General features: G+C 38.2%; 1 protein-coding gene across 10 annotated transcripts in view; it reads right to left on the bottom strand.

Annotated features, from left to right (window-relative positions):
* The window catches only part of neo1a (neogenin 1a), a 148,758-nt gene that overhangs the window by 80,702 nt on the left and 47,662 nt on the right, over positions 1–20,394 (bottom strand). For all 10 annotated transcript variants that reach the window (XM_052560656.1, XM_052560652.1, XM_052560654.1 and 7 more), the window contains exon 2: positions 13,298–13,615. In XM_052560656.1, the coding sequence (XP_052416616.1) occupies positions 13,298–13,615 (318 nt within the window). The remainder of the gene's footprint in view (positions 1–13,297; positions 13,616–20,394) is intronic.

Raw genomic sequence — 20,394 nt, 5'->3', positions numbered from 1 at the left:
TTGTATTATTCTGTATTATTGGTGGGTGATATGGAAAAAATACATCACTTTTTTCTTAAATATCACAATTCACGATTTTATCATAATTCTTTGTCATGTTGGTTTTACTATTCTGCAAGTTATCTGAGCATTACAGCCACACTGTATTATAAAGACAAAGCCTTTCAAGGTAAAAAAACAACAAAAAAAAACAATGGCAGATATTTAGGCCAAAGAGGGTGAAGATAAAAACCTTTGTTCTTATTTGTTAATGAATGACAAAGATACACATTACAACTACACATAATTTATAAATAAATGCTTTATTTTCAAGTACAGTAACCAGCAGAGTCTAATTTTAAACCTTGTGTGTTTTGACAGTATTACCGCAAAAGATAACTTAGTTCAATAATCTGGTACTGTTCAACAGGCTTTAGCACGTGCGCTTCGGGTGTATGCGGTGCTCAGAAAAAGCACAGGTCAGACCAGAGCACGAATGAAACATTTAAAAGCACATGCAAATAATGAGAAAGTAACTCTCGCTCGAGTTAACACTGCAGTGAATGTTTATATTGTTCAGTATATGACGGAGGCGCCAGAACTGTGCGCTGTAGCACCATACTACCATATTTCTACAAAAGAAGATCTTGAAAACATTTTTAATCGTCCACGATCAAAAATCATCATATCGCACACTCCTAATCTGTATATATTTACAGTTGGCTTAAAATTTCAATTCAATGAATCTATTTCCTTAATGCGTGTTATCAATAACTGACATAATATACTTTAAAATAATATACTTAAGTGCAAACTGAATGTAATGTTTTCGGACAAAATCGAAGAGACTTATAGTTAAGATTTATATTAAAAGCAATTAGATGAGCTTTGAGACTGTTTTTGATTCACTTAAGTAGGACTTAAGTACATCTTTAGTAATAACGTAAGTAATTCTATTGTAAAAAATATTTTTTTTTTTTACATTATTTTAAAGTGTACTCCCATTAAATACACTTAAGGGTCCTTATACTTCATGGATATTACATTGCCTGCAAGTAAATTTTTTAATAATGCACTTTTAATATTTAATATATTTAAGCTGACTTATTTTTCACAATACATAGCAACACAGGCTCAACCAATGTTATGAATTTGGGACGGAGCTATCTGTGCCACCAATGGCAAATTGACTTGAAAACTGAAACCTGTTTGAAAACAGCCATTATTTTAGCAGATGTGGATCCTAGTGTCACTGAAATTACTTTAAAGGGGGGGTGAAATGCTCGTTTTCACTCAATATCCTGTTAATCTTGAGTACCTATAGAGTAGTACTGCATCCTTCATAACTCCAAAAAGTCTTTATTTTTATAATATTTATCAGAGAAAGATAGTCTGTACCGATTTTTCCCGGAAAAACACGAGCGCCTAGAGGCGTGACGTGTGGGCGGAGCTAAAGAATCACGAGCGCCAGTAGGCTTTTGAGTTGAGAGCATGTGGAAGCTGTGACACAGATCCAGAGGCTGAAATTTAGCAAGAGCAGCATCAGCAAAGGCGTCTCTATGTGGTATGTACTGAAACTGTATATATTTGCTTAGCGGTTTTGGAAAATGACTAAGTTCCACTTTATGTCGTCTTTTTTTTTTTTTTTTTTTAAGCTGTACATGTGGAAAGTGCAGTTTGATGACAACATCGCATGTTGTTTACTTGATGTGCTTACGCGCCGATAAGTTAACAACACAGTGATAATTGAGGCAGTTTTACTCACCGCATGTGGTTCCAACACACAATCGTGACCCTTTTCCGTTGGGACTGCATTATCCTTAAGAAATAAACGGTGTGCAATCCGAAATGCAGGGAACAAACACAAACACTTGCACAACTCCGTTGATGCTCTGTAAAAATAAACTCCATCCACTGGTCCCTTAATGCTGTTTCTCTTTTGGTAATCTGTGCAGGGTTGTCTTGCCCTGGCAACCAAAAACACACTTCTTTTGTGACTTTTCCCGACGCTCTCGCTCTGATCAGGCTGTGCTCAGCCTCTCAGTGCCCTGCTATACGGGAGCGCGCGCTCTTCCGGCAGAAGTGCCTTAGGACCCATATAAGGAAATTCCGCTCCATCTAACGTCACACAGAGCCATACTCGAAAAAAACTTTCCGAAACTTGTGACAAACCGGAAGAGGTTTTTTTGGAACAAAAATACTCCTTCAAACGTACAACTTAATTTTTGAAACTTTGTCCATGTTTAGCATGGGAATCCAACTCTTTAACAGTGTAAAAAACTCAGTATGCATGAAATAGCATTTCACCCCCCCTTTAATGTTAACTAACTTAAACTATGTATAAACTGGTTACTTTGAAGTAGCTTTGCCTGCACTGCTAAACACACTCTGCTCTTGCCCTGGGTTCACTGTCTAATCCTGGACACACTTCACTTGCTACATACTGACAGAAGTTACTTAGCAGGAGGAGAAATTCCTCAAGGTTCCCCAGAGTCCTTGCGCACAGGGTTCAGGGCAGCCTTGTGAAACAAGGACCTTAAACTTATGCACTTAAAACCCCCTCATTCCCATCATTCTGCTGTAGTTGTTCAAAGAGCTGTTCCAAGCGGGCCCCAGCAGGCACGTACAACTCGGAAACCGGATTTATTTCATTCAGAGAGTGAGAATCGGCTGTCTGCTTTACTTCTACAAGCATTCCCTCCCCTGCTGCTCTCGAGAGAAAGACGAGAATCCTGTAACGTGGCAACAGTGACTGCCTCCCCATCTTTTATTAGTTTTGAGTGACACTTTGAAACTGCAGCCAGGATCGAGACAAAGCGCTGACACAAATACAAATGAGCCTCCCGCTAAAGGCTACTAAAGAGAATAAACAACCCTGGGTTCAAATTGTTTTGACTTCACTGATGGCAGAGACAAATCAATAACGCTACAGTGAGAATTTGGAAACTGTAAAACATGATATAAGCCAAATAATGAGGGGTTTAAAATACAAGTCCGTTCAGTCGGAGGGAAAAATGCTTTGCGTGGAAGCAAACTGAGAATCTGCTGGCTGCAGACAGATGGTATTCTAGGGCTGAAGGGTTGACCGTGGTGCCTGGATCTGCTCTGACAAGAGAGCTAATCAGGAGCTTACCACCGACAGACTCAAGTCTTATGGAAACTGATTGACATGTCTGAAGTTTAGAAGGTGGTAAACCTTAAATGAAGTCTTATCTATAACATGATCCACCTATAACAGGGAGCTACGAAGCAGTGTTAGTGGGTCCGTGGGAAAGTATAGGACAATCAGGTATAATTATAAAGCTACAAATACTAAAATACTTTTTTTTTATATTTTTAGTCTGGTCAGAAATCATTTAGATTAATCACAATTATTAAGATTAAACACAATTATTGTTATACAGTGTTAACATAGTATTTTTTTTTAATACATATTAGGGGTCCATCATGGCATCAATAAGACCCTGATCTAGAACACCCTAGCAATGTCCTAGCAACTACCAGAATAGAGTACAGCAGACGGGATCCTGAAGTTAAAACTCCATTCATTTTCTCCATAGGGGAAATAGATTTTTAACAGCAACTTTTAAACCGTTAAAGACCTACTGTGAATTCCAAGCGTTGTTAATCGATGGTATATGGTTTGCTGAAGCTATATGTTCATACTATTTCAACTGATTGTTTTTATAATTTTGTTTTAAAAGCTGAATCTGTGGTGAAAAATTACATTACCTATGCACCAAAAGAGCTTGCAGAGGAGCGTAATCGGTCTGCAAAGTTGCATATTTGGATATTTATAGATATTTTACAATTGACTTCAATTACATTGCTTCTATAGATGTAATCAACTACTTTAAATGGATAGTTTTATATTTTTCCAACATTTTTTAGTAATGTCATTCGCGATGCTTAATGGAATTGAAGTTCTTTCCTCTTACTTTTAAGTACATAGATTTGTACCCTTGTCTTATTGTCCAGTTTGGAAATATGTTTTGAAATGTTATTGTGATTCACGAATACATCTTTACTGAAGACATCTTTTAAGTTCATATGGGAAAAAGTGGGCGGAAACTAATGCACTTTATAGTCTAGTAGTTGCTCTATTAACATCCTAGCAATGACCCAGAATGCCCTCGCAACCACTTAAAAATGCCTCTTCAATGATTTTCAGTGGATCCACTTTACAATGTCAGACAGACCCCTGGGTCCAAAGAGCATAAGCATGCTTCATTTAGCACCTTTCTTGAATATTTCTTCCCAGCCAAGACTGCAAAATAAATAAATAAATAAATCAACAAAATAAATCACAGCCCATTCCACAAGGACTGTCACTGCTACTCAAACAAATGCAAACAAATGCATCGATCTTTAAGAAAATCCAAATGGATGCAGTTCAGAGGTCTGTCAATCTGATGAAGGACAGCCATGCACGATGTTGCTTGTGTCTGTCTCTATCAGAGTTGTATTGAAGAGCAAATTTCCCCTGGGGTTGACGCTTGAGAGGTACGATCAGGATTTGTAAGCACCAATTTTTAGATGAGAGGCTTTTGGCATAATGACACTTCAGTGCAGAGTTGAAAGAGCCAAAGAGTCCTGCTCTAGTAAAGACGTGCTGTCTACCATTTAATCTCACTCTCCACAAAACTGCACAATGAATCTCAATGTGTTGTGGGAGTACAAACAATGAACCAAGAGCATCTAGATTTGCTTTGTTATGCAGATTCAGATTCAGACTTATCTATGAGAAGCCTTGGCTAAGTGGTAAGTGACGAAGAGTGATAAACGGATCCCACAGGTAAAAGCGCTAAACTTGGGAGAGCGCGATAAAGTTTGGGATTCTCTGAGGATTTTCTTAGTGAACTAAACTAAAATCATGAATAATGCAAAGCACTGAGTCTCTAAATGTGTCTGTTATATCAGTGCAAGTAGGAAGCAAACATATAAGCATCAAGGATAGAAAAGAGGGCAACAGTTTGTCAGGGATGATGAATGATTCACAGGGAAATTTCCTGCTGTCCGTCCACTCAATCTGAGGTAAATACCACTACTTGACAATCTGTTCAATGTATCGTACTTCAAAATAAAAGCCTCAAGGTTGCTGGTCACCTGCATATATTGTGTCTTGGATGTAGGTCTGGTTTTCGCAGATGGAAAAAGTAGCCTCTTACATGTTAGCTTGCTTATTGTACCCAAGAGCAAGATCTATTCAAGGTCAAATATCATACTAAAAAAAGCCATTCTTCTAACCACAGGATGAGTGCTATAGTACCACCCACACAAGTTTGTGAATGCTTGTTGGATGTATGGTTTTGGGAAAAAAAAGAAAGTGATTTAATATTAAAAACTTGCAACCATAGTTGGCTCACTATGCCCTGTATTACTATATTTGTTCGTATTAGGGATATGCCGAGTACTCTGGTTGCCTTTGGCTTCAACTGATTCCAATTAGACAGGAGGATCACCAAAAGTATTTTGGATATCTCCCTTATGTGACAAATGATTGATAATTTTCTCTGAAATAACAAGAATTCATTAAGCTCTTTCATAAAAATCATTCTAAGCAAAGTATTTGCAGGCAAATTTACCTTGGCTCTATTTGAAATGAAAGTGTTAGTTCACCCAAAAAATAAAATTCTGTTATTAATTACTCACTCATACATCTTCAGAGAACAAATTATGTTTTTTTGATGAAATCCGAGAGTTTTTTGACTCTGCATAGTCAGCAATGCGTTCAAGGTAGTAAGGGGCATCATTAAAATAGTCCATGTGACATCAGTAGTTCAACCAAATGTTAAGAAGCTACAAGAATACTTTTTTTGCACAAAAAAAAAAAAAAAAAAAAAAAACAGACTTTCCAATGCATTTAAACTGTGTTACTTTGAGAACATCTCCAAACTTTCTACTGCTGTTCCTCCTATCAGGGCCATAACTGGGGTTCGCAGGGCCCCGGTGCAGGTTGTACCAGTGGGCACTGTTTGAAATTATTTAATTTGTATGTTCGTTCTGTTTATTTATTTGTATAGAAACAGAGTAATAAAATGTAGAGTAAAATTTCGGTGTAAAATAAAATATACAGACAAATGTATTCAGATAAATTCAACATTTCTTACATTATCATAGTTTATTTGCTAAAGTTTAGAACATGGAAATAAAATAGAACAAGAACTCAAGAGTTAAACTGTGTCAGAACAAATTCATCTTAATAATGTCAGAAAGTTTTGATAAAAATGTGCTTAATGGATTACAATAAAACAAAACTTCAGACAACTGTTAGTATGACATTATTTGCACAGCTATTAACACTTTGTTAACCAATACCAAGCAATGTTTAACTTTGTTTAGTCTGTAGTTAATTAGCAATTAAAGAAAAAACACTTAAAGAAGCAAAACATGGTCAGGTCAAAGTGTCTGAATAATTTTTGGTCGTGAATTGTTTTCATCAATTTCACAATATGAATAATTTTTGGGTATAATATTTTACAGTTCTCTTTATTTTGCTGTACTCACTTACATAAATGAACTACAGGGCCCTGCACCAACTAATAATTTTCTTTTTTTAAATATATATATATCTGGTGTCTGAATAATTTTCAGTTTGGCTGTTGATTAATTCTTGTTAAAACTACAAAGTAATTCAGTCAAGAGCAGTAAGTGATTTTCTGTCTTTCGTTTTCTTGGATTAACATTAATCTAAAAATTAGGCGCGGTCCCTTTAAGAGACAATGCATCCATTATAATTATACAGATCAGATTCCTTTCTCCACTGTTTACTTTCACTAAAGATATAACCAACAGTTTTGCGAACATACTTTCCAAGACAGGTATCATTTTGTATATATTTGTCGGTACAAGAGCAAGAAGAGGCAAATTAAGTGTTCAATAGATTTGAGACGTGTCTCTCTGCATGTACAGAACACCGCCCCCCGGTGCTGAATTTGGCCCTCTAATATATTTTTCTGTTCGCACGTTTAACCTGCGATTTGTATTTGTAACGACATGTGACATCAGGGTTTGATGTGTTATGTACGATTTGAAAATGTTAGGCACGTTATACTTTCACTGAAGCAAGCAAACGTTTTTGGCGTCAGCTCGGAAAGTGAGGAACTAACTGATCTCTGCTTCATTACATTACATTACATTATTTTTTGTGTCGCGAACGTTGATCTTCCTTCAAAACAGCCGGTAAAAGAGTCGCTGCATTAGATCTGGCTTTTGTTCACACAGCGCTTGTCCTGGGATTGAACCCGGGAATGTTACTAGGTCCCCGACCCAGGTTTAATGCAGGAATCAATCCCGGGACATGTTTGCTTTCACACAGAAGGCAACCCGTCAATTTTCCGGGTCTGACGTGCAGTGTGAAAGGGGCTCTCTACACGTTGATTGTCAGATGTCCAGTCAGCGATGAGTAGTCTATTCTCGCGCTTTCTCAAACTTTGCCTACCTCTTCCGGTTTGATTGATTTGTCATTGAGTTTTCAGACTTGTTATTATGTTTTCGGATTTGTTGTTGTGTTTTTGGATTTTTTCTTTTTTAGGATTTGCATTTGTAATTTGTTATTTTGTTTTCTGCTTTGTCTTTGTGCTTTCTGACTTATTTTGTTTTCTGATTTGTCGTTTTGTTTTCTGACTTGTTATTTTATTTTTTGATTTGTTGTTGTGTTTTCTGATTTATATAGTTTTTTTTAAGATTTGCATTTGTAATTTGTTATTTTGTTTTCAGAATCGTGATTTGTTTTGCACTTCTCAGCCACCGTATACTAGACTTTTTTCTTGTTTCCATCCTCTCACATTACTGCACAGCAGACATCTTACTGTCAGCACATTGACACTGAAATCGGTATTTCGATGATAACAAAAACAGACCTTAAAATAGAGCAAATTCCTACACGCACAAACACCACCTCTCAATGCGATCAGGCTCCTGTGCTAAATATTATCAATCTATTCCAAGGTCAACACATTAACAAATGGGAAATGTACAGCATAAGCAAGAAACAAGGCCAAACATACCATCCCTTCAAGGCAAGTAAGCTGATTTTGGGGACATTTAAAAAATTTCCCCAGGCAGCTATGGTCTTACCAGGCAAGAACAGTGCCTATGGTAACTACTGGCTAAGTTTATGTTCGAACAGCATGTCAAACCTGACAATGATAGTATCATTAATTTTACCACCTCTAGCTCAAATCACACTAAAAAGCTAAATTTGGTTTTGTCTACCTTTAGCTAGAGCTCTAGCTTTAAGCTGATTGGCTCTTTAAACCTAAAGGCTTCTTTCATACAGCCACCATACTGATTGCTGTGGTTTTCTCAATTTCTCTACAATCTTCGCCCTCTTATATGCTCTCTGCATGATTCTGCTTTAATATGTATGGGAGGTGGAATATGGCAACACGGACAAATGTTGTTGGTCTGTACACAAGCTAAAAATGCCCCGCACAGGCTGCACAGCTGAAAGCCAAAAGCGCAGGCAGTGGAGCCCATCCAAAGACAGACCTGAGTGCTCACCGTGAATGACAATTCAGGTCATTGGAATCATGTGCCAAACTTTTCCAACAAAACAACGTTTTTTTGTTCTCTTCCTGAGTGTGGATGTTGTGTAAATATTACTCTCTGGGAGGTTTCTGTGTCCCTGCTTAAGTATAGGAATGAAACTCAAGCATAGTCTTGATCCATTCTTATTGTCTACGCCCATTTAACCAGAATACCCTCCAAATGACATGTATATATAAATACACAAGCACACACACATACTAATACAGGCTTCAGTGAAACAGTAGAGGCATGCTCCTATCTGGAGAGCAGTGATATTCTTCACCACAGCGCTGATAAAGCATTTCAAACTCAAATGAGCACACAATGAATTTCAGATAGCATTCATTGTCCGAGATATTATCTCAGGCTGCAATTCATTTCAGTGTTCAAACTGAAAGCTGACACAGGAGCAAACAACCGGTTGAAGATGGCAATGGCTCTTTGTAGCCTAGCATTTTAGAATATTGTATCAAGGTATGCATACAATTTGATTTTTACTCTTTGAATGGAGTTCTATTAAACTTTTCCTAGACGAGACATACTGTCTTTTCCGAGCATAAGCAATAACAAACCTCCTCCAAAACAGTACAACTGTACCAGAACTGTAGCGGAACCGGCACAAAATGAAACATCCTGAAATATGAATGTTTCCAGTGTCAGCGGTGTTTGAAATTCATAGCTGTTTGTGTTTCGTTTGAATTTCATTGCTGGGCGGCAGCCAGCAGGGCTGGGTGAATGTAGAGGGCTGAAGTGTGAAATGAAACACTGATTGATTGAGAGACCAGCAGACAGCTCGGGGAACAGGACAACTCCACTCAAGCAGAGGTCACTGGAAGATAGGGATGCAGAAAGGCAGACGAGGGCCATGCAGACAGGGTTAGGAAAGATCCTGGATTAATGTCACATTCAGACCACAGATCAGTTTGTATAGCACAAAAAATGCCCTGATTATTCAAAGCACCAGAACTCTGCGAATCAAATGTCATTTAAACCACTTCAGATATGTTCATGGGAAAAGAGTGGTGTCACTAAGTGCTTTAACATGGACACTTTTTGCTTCCATCGGAATTTATTCTGATTGACGAATCTGAACATAGTGTTTACATGAAAGTTAAATAAAGTGATCGGGTTGATATACATGTTTACATGTCACAAGCTTCTGATCAGATTTATGATCTGATCTTTTAACATGCGCACACTGCATGAATATACAGAGTTTCCCGCTTTTGTGGCATTCTGTTTTAAAAAGCACACATGATATTTATCGACTTCGGGTCCTAATTAGGCGACGACCAGCACATGAACTGTTGTGCAGTGCTGCTTACTTTAAAAAAAAAAGTGGTAAAAGTGCCCCTTCCCGCACCCAAAACCGTTTTTTTGTTGATGAAAGTCTAAAACAAGGACTCAAACTACCCCTTACAATCCGATTAAAATTTTATTCACATCTGGACAATTCCATCTGATCGATGTGTTTACATGTGACTTTTTTATTCTGATTGTGCTTCTAGTCCTATTATGATCAGATTAGTAGGGTCCATGTAAACGCAGCCACTGTGGCTTTTTTTGTTTCACTTACCAGGTTCCTGTCGTTTGCCAATTCTCAAACTGCTCTCTGCATTTCCACCACAGAAAAGGCGGTTCCAAGTTAGAAAAAAAATCAGTTCCACTTCAGCCCTAAAAGCTTGCTGGCCTGGAACCACGAAATGGTGCACAGAAATGCCTATTGAGAAATGTCAAATATGATAAACTGTTCAGGAGAGAAAAATAGTCAAGAAAATCAAAAAAATCTCCCTCTGACAAGTATAAAAAAGAACACCGGTAGTTTATGCGTGTCTACTTTAATCTCTCTCAAACAATGACAGAAGGGAGTACCAGCAGATACTGGCATGATCACAACCAAAGATGCCAGATTTCCATGCATGTTCTAGGGGGGAATGTGCCAGCCGAGTAACTGCCATTGAAAAGTATCAGAATGCCAACAGATAGCTTTCTCTAGGTACTACAGACTTGTACCAAGCCAGAACCAACAAGAAAGGTAATCCAGGAACACATCCTACTTGGCAAAATCATTGCAACAAAAGAGCGCCAAAAGGTCACAACACATCCACACTTTGCCTAATTTTTTGAGACTGGAAGAAAAGCAGAGAATTATAGCCAGAGTAGCAGTGGAGCATACAAACAAGGTCTTTCATTTCAGGTGCTCTCTTTGGCAGCTTGAACGACCCGGCTTCTAGTCTGCCTTGAGGACTTAGGTTCAAAGTGTGGAGCGTGCTGTGAGGCAGCACAAGCTAGACAATTCCCATTACCCACGTCTTGCTCTCTGCCCAGCCATCTCGAGTCGACGCTCCACGAATACAAATAGCCAAGGCTGTGGCTAATCCCCTTCTGAATGAATGCGGACGTGATGGCCACTGTCTCACTGTTGCAAAGAGATAGAAAAGGGCCTTTGTTTTTATGTGTGGTTAAGCAGAAAAATAAGAGCTAAGTGACTGATGGAAAGATGGACACGTTTTCTTCCATCCATCATGTTGATTACTCTCGCATTTGTCTGAGTGCCTGTCGCTCTGACGTCTCACAGGTTGTGGTGGCGGCAGAGCTGTTCCCAATGCAATGGCATTGTAATAGCCCACAGCAAAGACGCAACAATTAACCTTTTTATTACACGCCTGTCAGCCACAGCAGACGGTTCATGGTCTCTAAGAAAATAAAATATGGGAGCGCAAGCGAAGAAAGGTGACTTTTTATAAGCTCTCCTGAAAACAAAACACCACAGGCATTGTTTGTGCTGGCAATACAAATAAATCTGCTCTTTTTTCAAGGTATCAAAATTAACATTTCAAAGAAAAGAAAAATGCATGATCAGTAATATACAGCACAACTAGTGCATTACTGCAGACATATTTCATGTTTGTCCTTACAAACACATACAATGCAAGCATCCAACATTTGCTTCATAGACATCCATTGCCAGTGCATGCACGTATACAACTGTTGAAGATGGTGATACTGCTGTATATGATTTATTGATGATCTTCCCCTCTTTGACTCCCAGGCAGCAAGGGTCGAGGGCCAAACTGTGTAGCAAACCTGCACATACAGTACAGAAATTTAATGGCCCAGGGTTTTCTATTTCAAGCTCAAGCTTAAATGGAATTCTGTGTCATTTTTTTTATTTAAATGTCAGCAGATTTCACTTAAAATTTCTTAAAATTTCTAGTTAGATATTTGTAATACAAGTCATGTGCGTATTGTACAATTAAATTATTCAATTTATCAACATGTTAGTAAGGCAAAGTTTAAAGGGATACTCCACCCCAAAATGAAAACTTTGTTTTTATTAAATCTTGTTATATTTTGTTATTATTCAAAAACATTAGGCTTGTTACTGTCCCATAGACTGCCAAGTAAAATACACTGTCAAGGTCCAGAAAAGTATGAAAAATATTGTTAGAATAGTCCATCTGCGATCAGTGGTTCAACCGTTACGTTATACTTATAGAATGCTTTAGTATAAGTATTTTGTCTCCTCTGTGTCAATCCACATCAGTGTAGTGATATTTTGGAGAAAATTAGCTGAACGCAGGCAGCTTATGCTCTTCTGTGTAAGCCGCGCCATGAGGATACATTTTTTACATATATTTAAGCTTTGATTTGAAAGAAAACAGCTCATCCATCCTAATGTTACGGTTGAACCACTGAAAGCAGATGGACTTTTCTGACAATGTCTTTCATACTTTTCTGGACCTTGACAGTGTATTTTACTTGGCGGTCAATAGGACAGTCACAAGCCTCCCGGTTTTCATCCAAAATAACTTGAATTGTGTTCCAAAGATGAACAAAGCTTTTATGGGTTTAGAACAACATGGGGGTTAGTGATTAATGAAACAATTTTCATTTTGAGGTGGAGTATCCCTTTAAACAATGAGCACAGGGTTACGAATGTGTATAGCATAGCTTAGATAAATTGTTCTAGAATAAATTTGTTGATAAATGTTTAACTTTACATACATTTACTAAAACATACAAGTAAATCTATCCATTACTGCTCAATCACTTTTGCAATGTAAGTACAATGAAACATTTGAAACACTATTTAAGCTGTGCGGACTGTCAGAAAACCACACACTTTGGTCCAATCTGTTTCAGCTGAGAATACCTCAATAAAAAGGACCAAGGAAACTTTCCAGCCTGCACTGAGCCAGTTTTCGAGACATAATGAGCTTGTTCACTCAAACAACTGACTTCCATGGGGGGAAAGACTCTTGAGCTACCTCAAAAAAGCTTTTGCCTCTGACTTTTGAGCAAAATTCCTTCAGAGAGATTTTAGTGTGGTTACACAGTCAACTCTGCAAGACTGTAAGAGCTTGATGTAACTTAATTGCATTCCTTTTTCCCTCCAACAGCAAATTGAATTTTCAGGGTAGGACCCAACTCAAACACCTCATAATCCCAGCTGCTTGCCTCCTGCAAATGAAACAAGGTCACTTTCATTTCGACTCAAAGGGCCCAATATAGCAGCAGCTGTACTGCCAAACATACCTGCTCTCACACATTTACAACAATGGTGCTGCATCAGCATACACCCTGTCTGACTTATTGAACTCCTCTGCAGGCAATAACGCTGAAAGATGAAGACAGGACAGACAAACAAACCTCGTTGTCATTCTGGGTCTTGAAGCAAAACCAGTTAAGAACCACTGCCCACCATGGGTCAATATGTGATGCATATATTACATGTTTGTTTGAAAACGCTGCATAGATGTGAATCATACCAGATGTGGCTTACCTGCAACACTGAGTCTAGCTGTATGACTTATGATGGTGCCCAGGTTGTCTATAGTGGCCACGCACTGGTAAACCCCCTCATCAGGTTTATTGTGTTTCGAGTGGACCACTGAGCTGATGAGCAGAGAACCCTCGGCCAAGACCTGCCTGCGATCGTCCGAGGCCAGGCTGAGGAAAGAGCCATCTTTCTTCCATTCGATCTTGGCAGGAGACTCGCTGTGGACTGAGCAGTTGAGCAGCGTCGGCGCTCCTCGCACTGCCAGCGTATCCGACGGCTCCGTGGAGAACCAGAATGGGCTGAAGTTCCTCACTGCTGATCCTACGAAGAAAGAGGATAATCAGCCCTGGATTTCTAATCACAACACAATACGATGAACTGAAATTAGGTTGAACTTTGGGTTGAGGGATTTAATGACAGAAGGTAATTGCATCATTGCAATAAAATTCTAATTACATTTGTGTGAATGAACACGGGCTGTGGCTTTTGGTTCCAAATATTTCATAAAATACAACATTTGTTCATCTTAATATTTCATTTATTATCGCATTTGAGAGCGAAACACATCCATTCAAGTGTCAAAACTTTATCACTAGAGTCCAAAAATGACCAAACATTGTAGTAGAGAATGGATAACACTTCCCAAATGCATTATACATCATTTTAATTACAAACAGAGCCCTTGGACATCAGGACATTCATTTGAATATCTTGTTATGTTGCTCTCTCAAAAAGAAACAAGGGTCAGAACTGACAAGTCTAATGAAAACAAGTCAAACTAAGCGCAATTACTTTGCATTTGTCCTCATAAATTATTCAAATATTGGCCCGGAGAGTCATCAGGACTTTGTGTGGATAAATAACTTGAATCATCTGTACTTCTTGGATGGGAAAGGCATAATGAGCTTTTTAAGGCTTTTTTAAATACTGCACTAAGTGATGAGGCGAATGCTAAATATAGCTGGAAGCAGACTGGTTTACGGCGAGTCTACAAAGAGGCGACATGACTGGGGCCAGCACAAGAACCAAAAGTCATCATTCTGCCATTTTAACTCAAGGGGTTAACGTCTGGGATCACTGCTAATAAGTCACCCTTCTCCCCTATTTATCTCAAAACTGAAGCTTTGTTGGAATCACATACTGCCAGTAAGTGTATGTACTGCATTTTTTAAACCAATTTATTTGATACTGCAAGTAAATACTACAGCTGCAGCACTGATTTCAGAGAACTTTCAGGAAGGTCAGTCTCTTTCTAAGAATGCTGCAAAAAATCTTAGTTTTTTACATTGACACTTCATCATCAAAAACAAATCCAAAGTTTAGAATTTTGAAAAGGAACTACACTTTACTTTGACACATAAATGAATTACCAAATGAGAAGGATATTTGAGAGGTGGGTCCAGTGGTGCCACCCAAATCCACTTTTCAATTCAGCTACTTGAAAATTACAAGCAGGTGTTTTGGAGCATGGTTGGAATTAAAGTTTGCTGGAAGACAGTCCTCCAGGAGGAGGGTTGGCAACCCCTGATGAAGTGTCTAGTATGTAGAATGGTTCCAAGACATGTCATTCTTAATGCAGCTCAACTATTCCCTAACTCACTCCTTAAAATGGGTACTTTTGAGGAACCAAGGCAATTGCGTCTCATAAGGCTGTTTGAAACAACTGTTTGGAATGACCTTCGGTAACGACCATTTGGAAGTAAACTGTGAGGTAATTATGTTGGTTACTTTCACTTGGAGCGACCCTTCATGTGGCGACCCCTTCAAGGGCACAAAAATGTTGATTGGAATTTGCCCTACAGTGTCTCTTTAAGGACACCTACTGTCATGAAGAAGAATCAATTTCAAAAAAGAGAATCTTGCTGAGCAAGTGAAAGTTAGTTGAATGGTTTACATGTTTGTTGCCGCCTACCTGAATAAACAATTTATGATGTTATGCCGTATCGAAAACAGTTTCTGTGTCCAAGCCTCTACTCACTTTCAACAGCCATTACATCTCAACAGCCATATAGGAATATAATTTTTATAGCACACCTTAAAGTAAACAGCATTCCCTGGGCTCGCTATCAAGGACACCAATATTTTAATGACACAGAAAGGATGAATCACTGTCTGGGAAAACTGATATTTCAGTATGGAGATAAAAGTTAGGTTTCTGATTGTTTGCCAATAGCTACTACAACACAATGTGAGTGTATAATTACAATGTTTGTTGTTGGCTTTTGGAACCTGATAGAGCATTTGGACACAGAAAGCAAAGACATGCAATTTCAGACTTAACAACTGGATAACTTATCTAGTTTAATGGTGCATTTGAAAGTAACACTACTGTTGAACATTCATAAGCATTAATGCTGTGTTTGTCTAGCCTATACATGGATTAGCCATTAGCTACCACAAATGGCCTCACATAGTGGAGGCATATTTCCTATCCCACATGGTTTTTTAAAGTCTCCTGTAATGGAGTTTGGGGGTGTTGGTCAGATAGGAAGTATCGGGGTCTGTGGGTAGTAATTGTGGTCAACCCTCCGTCCACTAAAAGAGGCCTCCTGGAACCAAACACTTATGTTTATGTGCTGACTCGCATTTGGACTTCTATAGAAACAGCACAGAGAGCTTTACAACAGCTGCTTTTCTTGGCTGAACTGCTATGTAAGATAATTGCGTTCTGGCAAATGTTAAGCTTTCCTCAAATAGTTTCCTTAAGACTGATGCGAGGCAACAATTGTTCCAGCATAAACACATCTGGATTAGATTAATTCCTTTAAAATAGATGCACTTTCTTTTCATAAACATCATATGTACTTCATAGTCAAGAGGTAAACGTTACATAGCTTTCAACAAAGACTTTCGATAAAGAAACTGTGTTTATAACAGACACCAATAAACTCTGGGCTCTAAATGTCTGAAAAGATGATTTAAACTCTAGAAATGTCTGGTGTGCGCCAATGGAAGGAAATCAGGCCTAACCTGTGAAGTTCAAAAGGTCCATTTTACACATTTGTTTATGATTATAGTGATCTAGATTTTTGCTTTTGGATTTCTATCCATAGGAAGTGTTCATATCCAGATTTAAATGAGAAAAATGCTAAATAAACCAAGCTGAATAAGCTTATAAATGGTATGTTAGTCTAGAGTAGCTTATAGTATAGTAAATTCAGTCTGAAACTGAATTTAAATTAGCTTAAGGGTAAAATTTTAGTATCAGTTAAGTATCTGAATCCCTGAGCTACTGAACAGTTTACAGGTATCTGTAGTTTTATTATGCACACAATATATCAGCAATCATATCAATATTGTTTCAAGTTTTTCAAAATCAGGAAAAAACAGATGTTTTATGTAGTCCAGAATGTTTGGGCTCTACTCTTGTGCTTAAGTACCATAGTATTACCATCCAGTACTATCAATATACAATGCTGCCACCATAGTACTCTTTAGTGTATAGTATCTATTAGTATCTAAACCACTGGGCTATTTGAGCAGTGAAATATACTGTATCTGTAGCATAAGGATGCACAATATATCAGAGATCATACTGGCATTGGTTTAAATGGTTCGGAATCCTAAAACTTAGGATTTCAGGATTTTACATAAGAAACTCCTCATCTCAGGTGTTTGGACCACACTATATACTGTATTAAAGTATTTCCATCCAGTACAGTCACTATATCATGTTACCACCATAGTACGTTTAATAGGAAACAGAAGAATGCATAGGTAAATACATAGTTATCAAGGGAGATCTCAGTGTTTTCTACAGATGGAGAGGTCTGTGAAGGGAATTCCACCCTGCAACAGAGCATCAGAAGATCAGCATACTTAATCATTAGCATGTTAGCGGCTGTTTGGATCGTGCACAGAGGTGTACGATTCAGCTCGTCCAGCTACCACTTCACCATCAGCTACAACTGATGACCATCTGCTGCTGCTCAGACCTGCATCCCAGAGTCCCACAGTAAAGCTGATACTGACGCCACATTCATGGTCTCCTCATTAAGCTTTTAGAGCTCTGCTACACATCTATGAGCCATAGCAGGGACAAAAAACTACTTCAACATACAAATAATCTATGCTCAGTTTCTTATGATTGCCTTTCCTCTATACTTTATAATGTTTTAATTGGAGCATGTAATTCACAGTTAAACAGAACATTATCAGATTTATAATATGGGCAGCAATATTATTCATAAATTATTTGTATCACTAAGAAATTGTTTATCGGGCCTTTCAGACCGCTTTAGTTCAAGAACTAAATGTACATTACTAAAGTACTGGGATGATTTTGCACTAACTATTTCCCAGTACCATTTAAAGGTTTGCATTCGCACAAACAGTGTGTATTAGGAAGTGATGTAAGCTGGTAAACAGCGACATCATTTGTGCGCGGCATTCAACAACGAAAACAAAGAACAACAATGTCAACAACAGGAGGATGGAGGACGCTGTGATCGGAGCTGTGTTTTTGTTGCGTCTCGTGGGCTTCACTATAATGGACATGGAATGTCGATGTATACGTAAAGCGATTGAATGAACGGAAAGGAGGAGTAAGAATCTCCAACGACAACTGGAAGTGCTACATTTGCTACAAGTGCCTGCACTTCAGCATCAATATATTTATCGCTGTTCATCATACTTGTGAAATAAGTGACAAAATGTTTACAGCATGTTTAAACAGCGTTTTAAATCATGGCGAGTTTTCGAATGCGTCTGGCCAATCAATGTATACTTATGTCGTGGCTATTACTAGTTTGTACTGTTTAGACCCTGCTCTGAAATAGGAGCTAATTTGGTTCTCGAAAAAGGTAGTCTGGCACTAAAATCACACCCAGTTCTGGCAGTGCGAAAATGCCCAAAAGTGGGTAGTTCCACAGTTAGTTCTGGTACTGTGAAAAGGTTCCCATGGTGCGAAAGGCCCTTATTTCAGTGTATCCTATACTAGTCCAGTTTATCTGAATTTGGTAGTACTACAGGGAATTTCCCCAAACATGCAAATATCAGTGGCTCTTGTAATGAGCTTCTCGTTACGTTTACAAATATTTATTCTCAGGATTTAAAACTGGCACCATATTTATCATTTAATGGGCACAAAACACAGAGGACAATGCGCAACATTGACCAATTACACAATCTCTTTAGAGTCACTTGAAATTCAGATTAGATACGAGGACTCTGTGGCTGTGAATGATTTTAAATACTAAGCGGGTTAGAAGAATATTGGATTTTCACAGGAATATATTGTCATAGAAATTATGAAAAATGAAAAAGAGTACAACCTTGACCATCCCTGCTGAGGGATAAGGAATATTTCTAAAATAGGGCCCACTAATTTGACCACCTCAATGATTTTGAACTTGTCAAGCCCAGAAAGTATATGGCACATCAATAAAATCTTCTCATGCCAACAGAAAATTGATTTAAATAGATTAATAACACATTCCTACCACAATTTTTGTCTAAAATACATATTTGTATGATCATATGCTTTTGTTATTGACTTAATGGAGGGATCTTTGGTGTCAGGAAGCAAGCAGAAGTCTAATCTATTTTACTTTTCACAGCTCAGGAATTGACTTCAAAATGTGTTCTGCAGCCCACAGTGCAGGCAACCAAGAGAAAATGAGGTTGTCTGTTTGATAAGTATGAGCTGTTACTCCTGTCCCTAGTCCTGTGAAATCCATTTTATCCCACATTCAAAGAGCACTTCAGAGCCACAGCTCCAGTCAGTAGAAATTTCTGAAGCCGGGCAGATATGGAAGAAAAAAAGGTTTGTCTCGTGTGTCATCCAAAGACTTTCACCTCTATAAAGTGTCTGTCAGACTGTAGAGGGCAGATGGGTAAGATACCTATACAGAGTTCTTTATGATCAGCTGCGATTTTAATATTTTTGGTAGAGATATCAGCTCAGGAAAGCCAACGTGTAATTTCCTGGGGTGAAAAACTAAAAATACATATATGAATTTAAATTGACTACATATCACCAATGATCAGGCAACTTTACATTACACAATATGGCTACACATCTCAAAATGTGACTATAGCTTGCTTAATACTTAATAGAGAATATTTTAGAAGTTATCAATTCTCTTCTTTTATGAGAAATGTTTTCTATGAGTGAAATATCCACACAGGGACACATAGAGTTTTTCAGAAACAAAGACCTCCTGTACCTGGTTTCTTCACAACAGGAAGCCACATGGTCTCTGTTGGCTCTCACACAAAGACCAAGCTGTGCCAATCAGGTACTGTACACAAGCGTCATTTTCAACAGCAGAGCGACGAAAGACCACTTTCCCTCCAGATCACCTCTTAATGAGGCTCAAGTCATTTCCAGGAAACATTATGGGGAATTGCACATAAACATATAATCAAAACAAAACCTCAGAATAAAAGAGCTCACATTGAAGTAACACAAAGCGGTCTCTGAGACTGAAATAAAATGGGTAATTTTATTACACCACATAGAAAGAAGATTAATAAGTTAAAATATCAGCTTCATTATTAATCAGTGGGATCACATCTGGGAATTATATTTGAGGATGGCTTTCGCCAGAACTTCTGTTTCTAGTTTATTCACAGTAACGAAAATGCCCTGCGGCTTTGCATTATTGAGTAGAAGGGGCTTCTGAGCTGTTTGACCAACAGCTAAATAAATAGACTTAGAGCAAAAACCACTTGCACTTTGGAAAATAGCCAGTCACAGGTACAGATTTTATTTCCAAGACATCAAGCAGCTTCCTCGACCCTCCTAGACTCTATCCCAGCTCTTTGTCATTCCTTTCCAGGCTCATTAGTCTGACTGGAAAGCTTCTTTTCTTTCATGTCTGTCCACTTCCAGTGTGTCTGCTTCTCTCTCAGCTTGCCTTTATCTTCCAGTATCATTTCTTCCCCATCTGTCACTGCTGAACACAGTGAGGAGTGTCGGAGAACTGACTCTAGGATGAGCTGGTTTGGACTTCCCTGTGGAGATCTCGCATCTTAAATTCGCCAATAAATTGTTCTCTCTGCATACGCTTTATGATCCCATGCTGAAAGCTAAAACTGAACATCATTCTAATATACACACATAAAAAAAAAAAAAAAAAAAAAAAAAAAAAAAAAGA

Source organism: Carassius gibelio, chromosome B7, assembly GCF_023724105.1.
Source record: "Carassius gibelio isolate Cgi1373 ecotype wild population from Czech Republic chromosome B7, carGib1.2-hapl.c, whole genome shotgun sequence".
Classification (NCBI taxonomy): Eukaryota; Metazoa; Chordata; class Actinopteri; order Cypriniformes; family Cyprinidae; genus Carassius; species Carassius gibelio.
The sequence above is the reverse complement of the archived record's forward strand: the minus strand, read 5'-3'. Positions and strand labels throughout refer to the sequence as shown.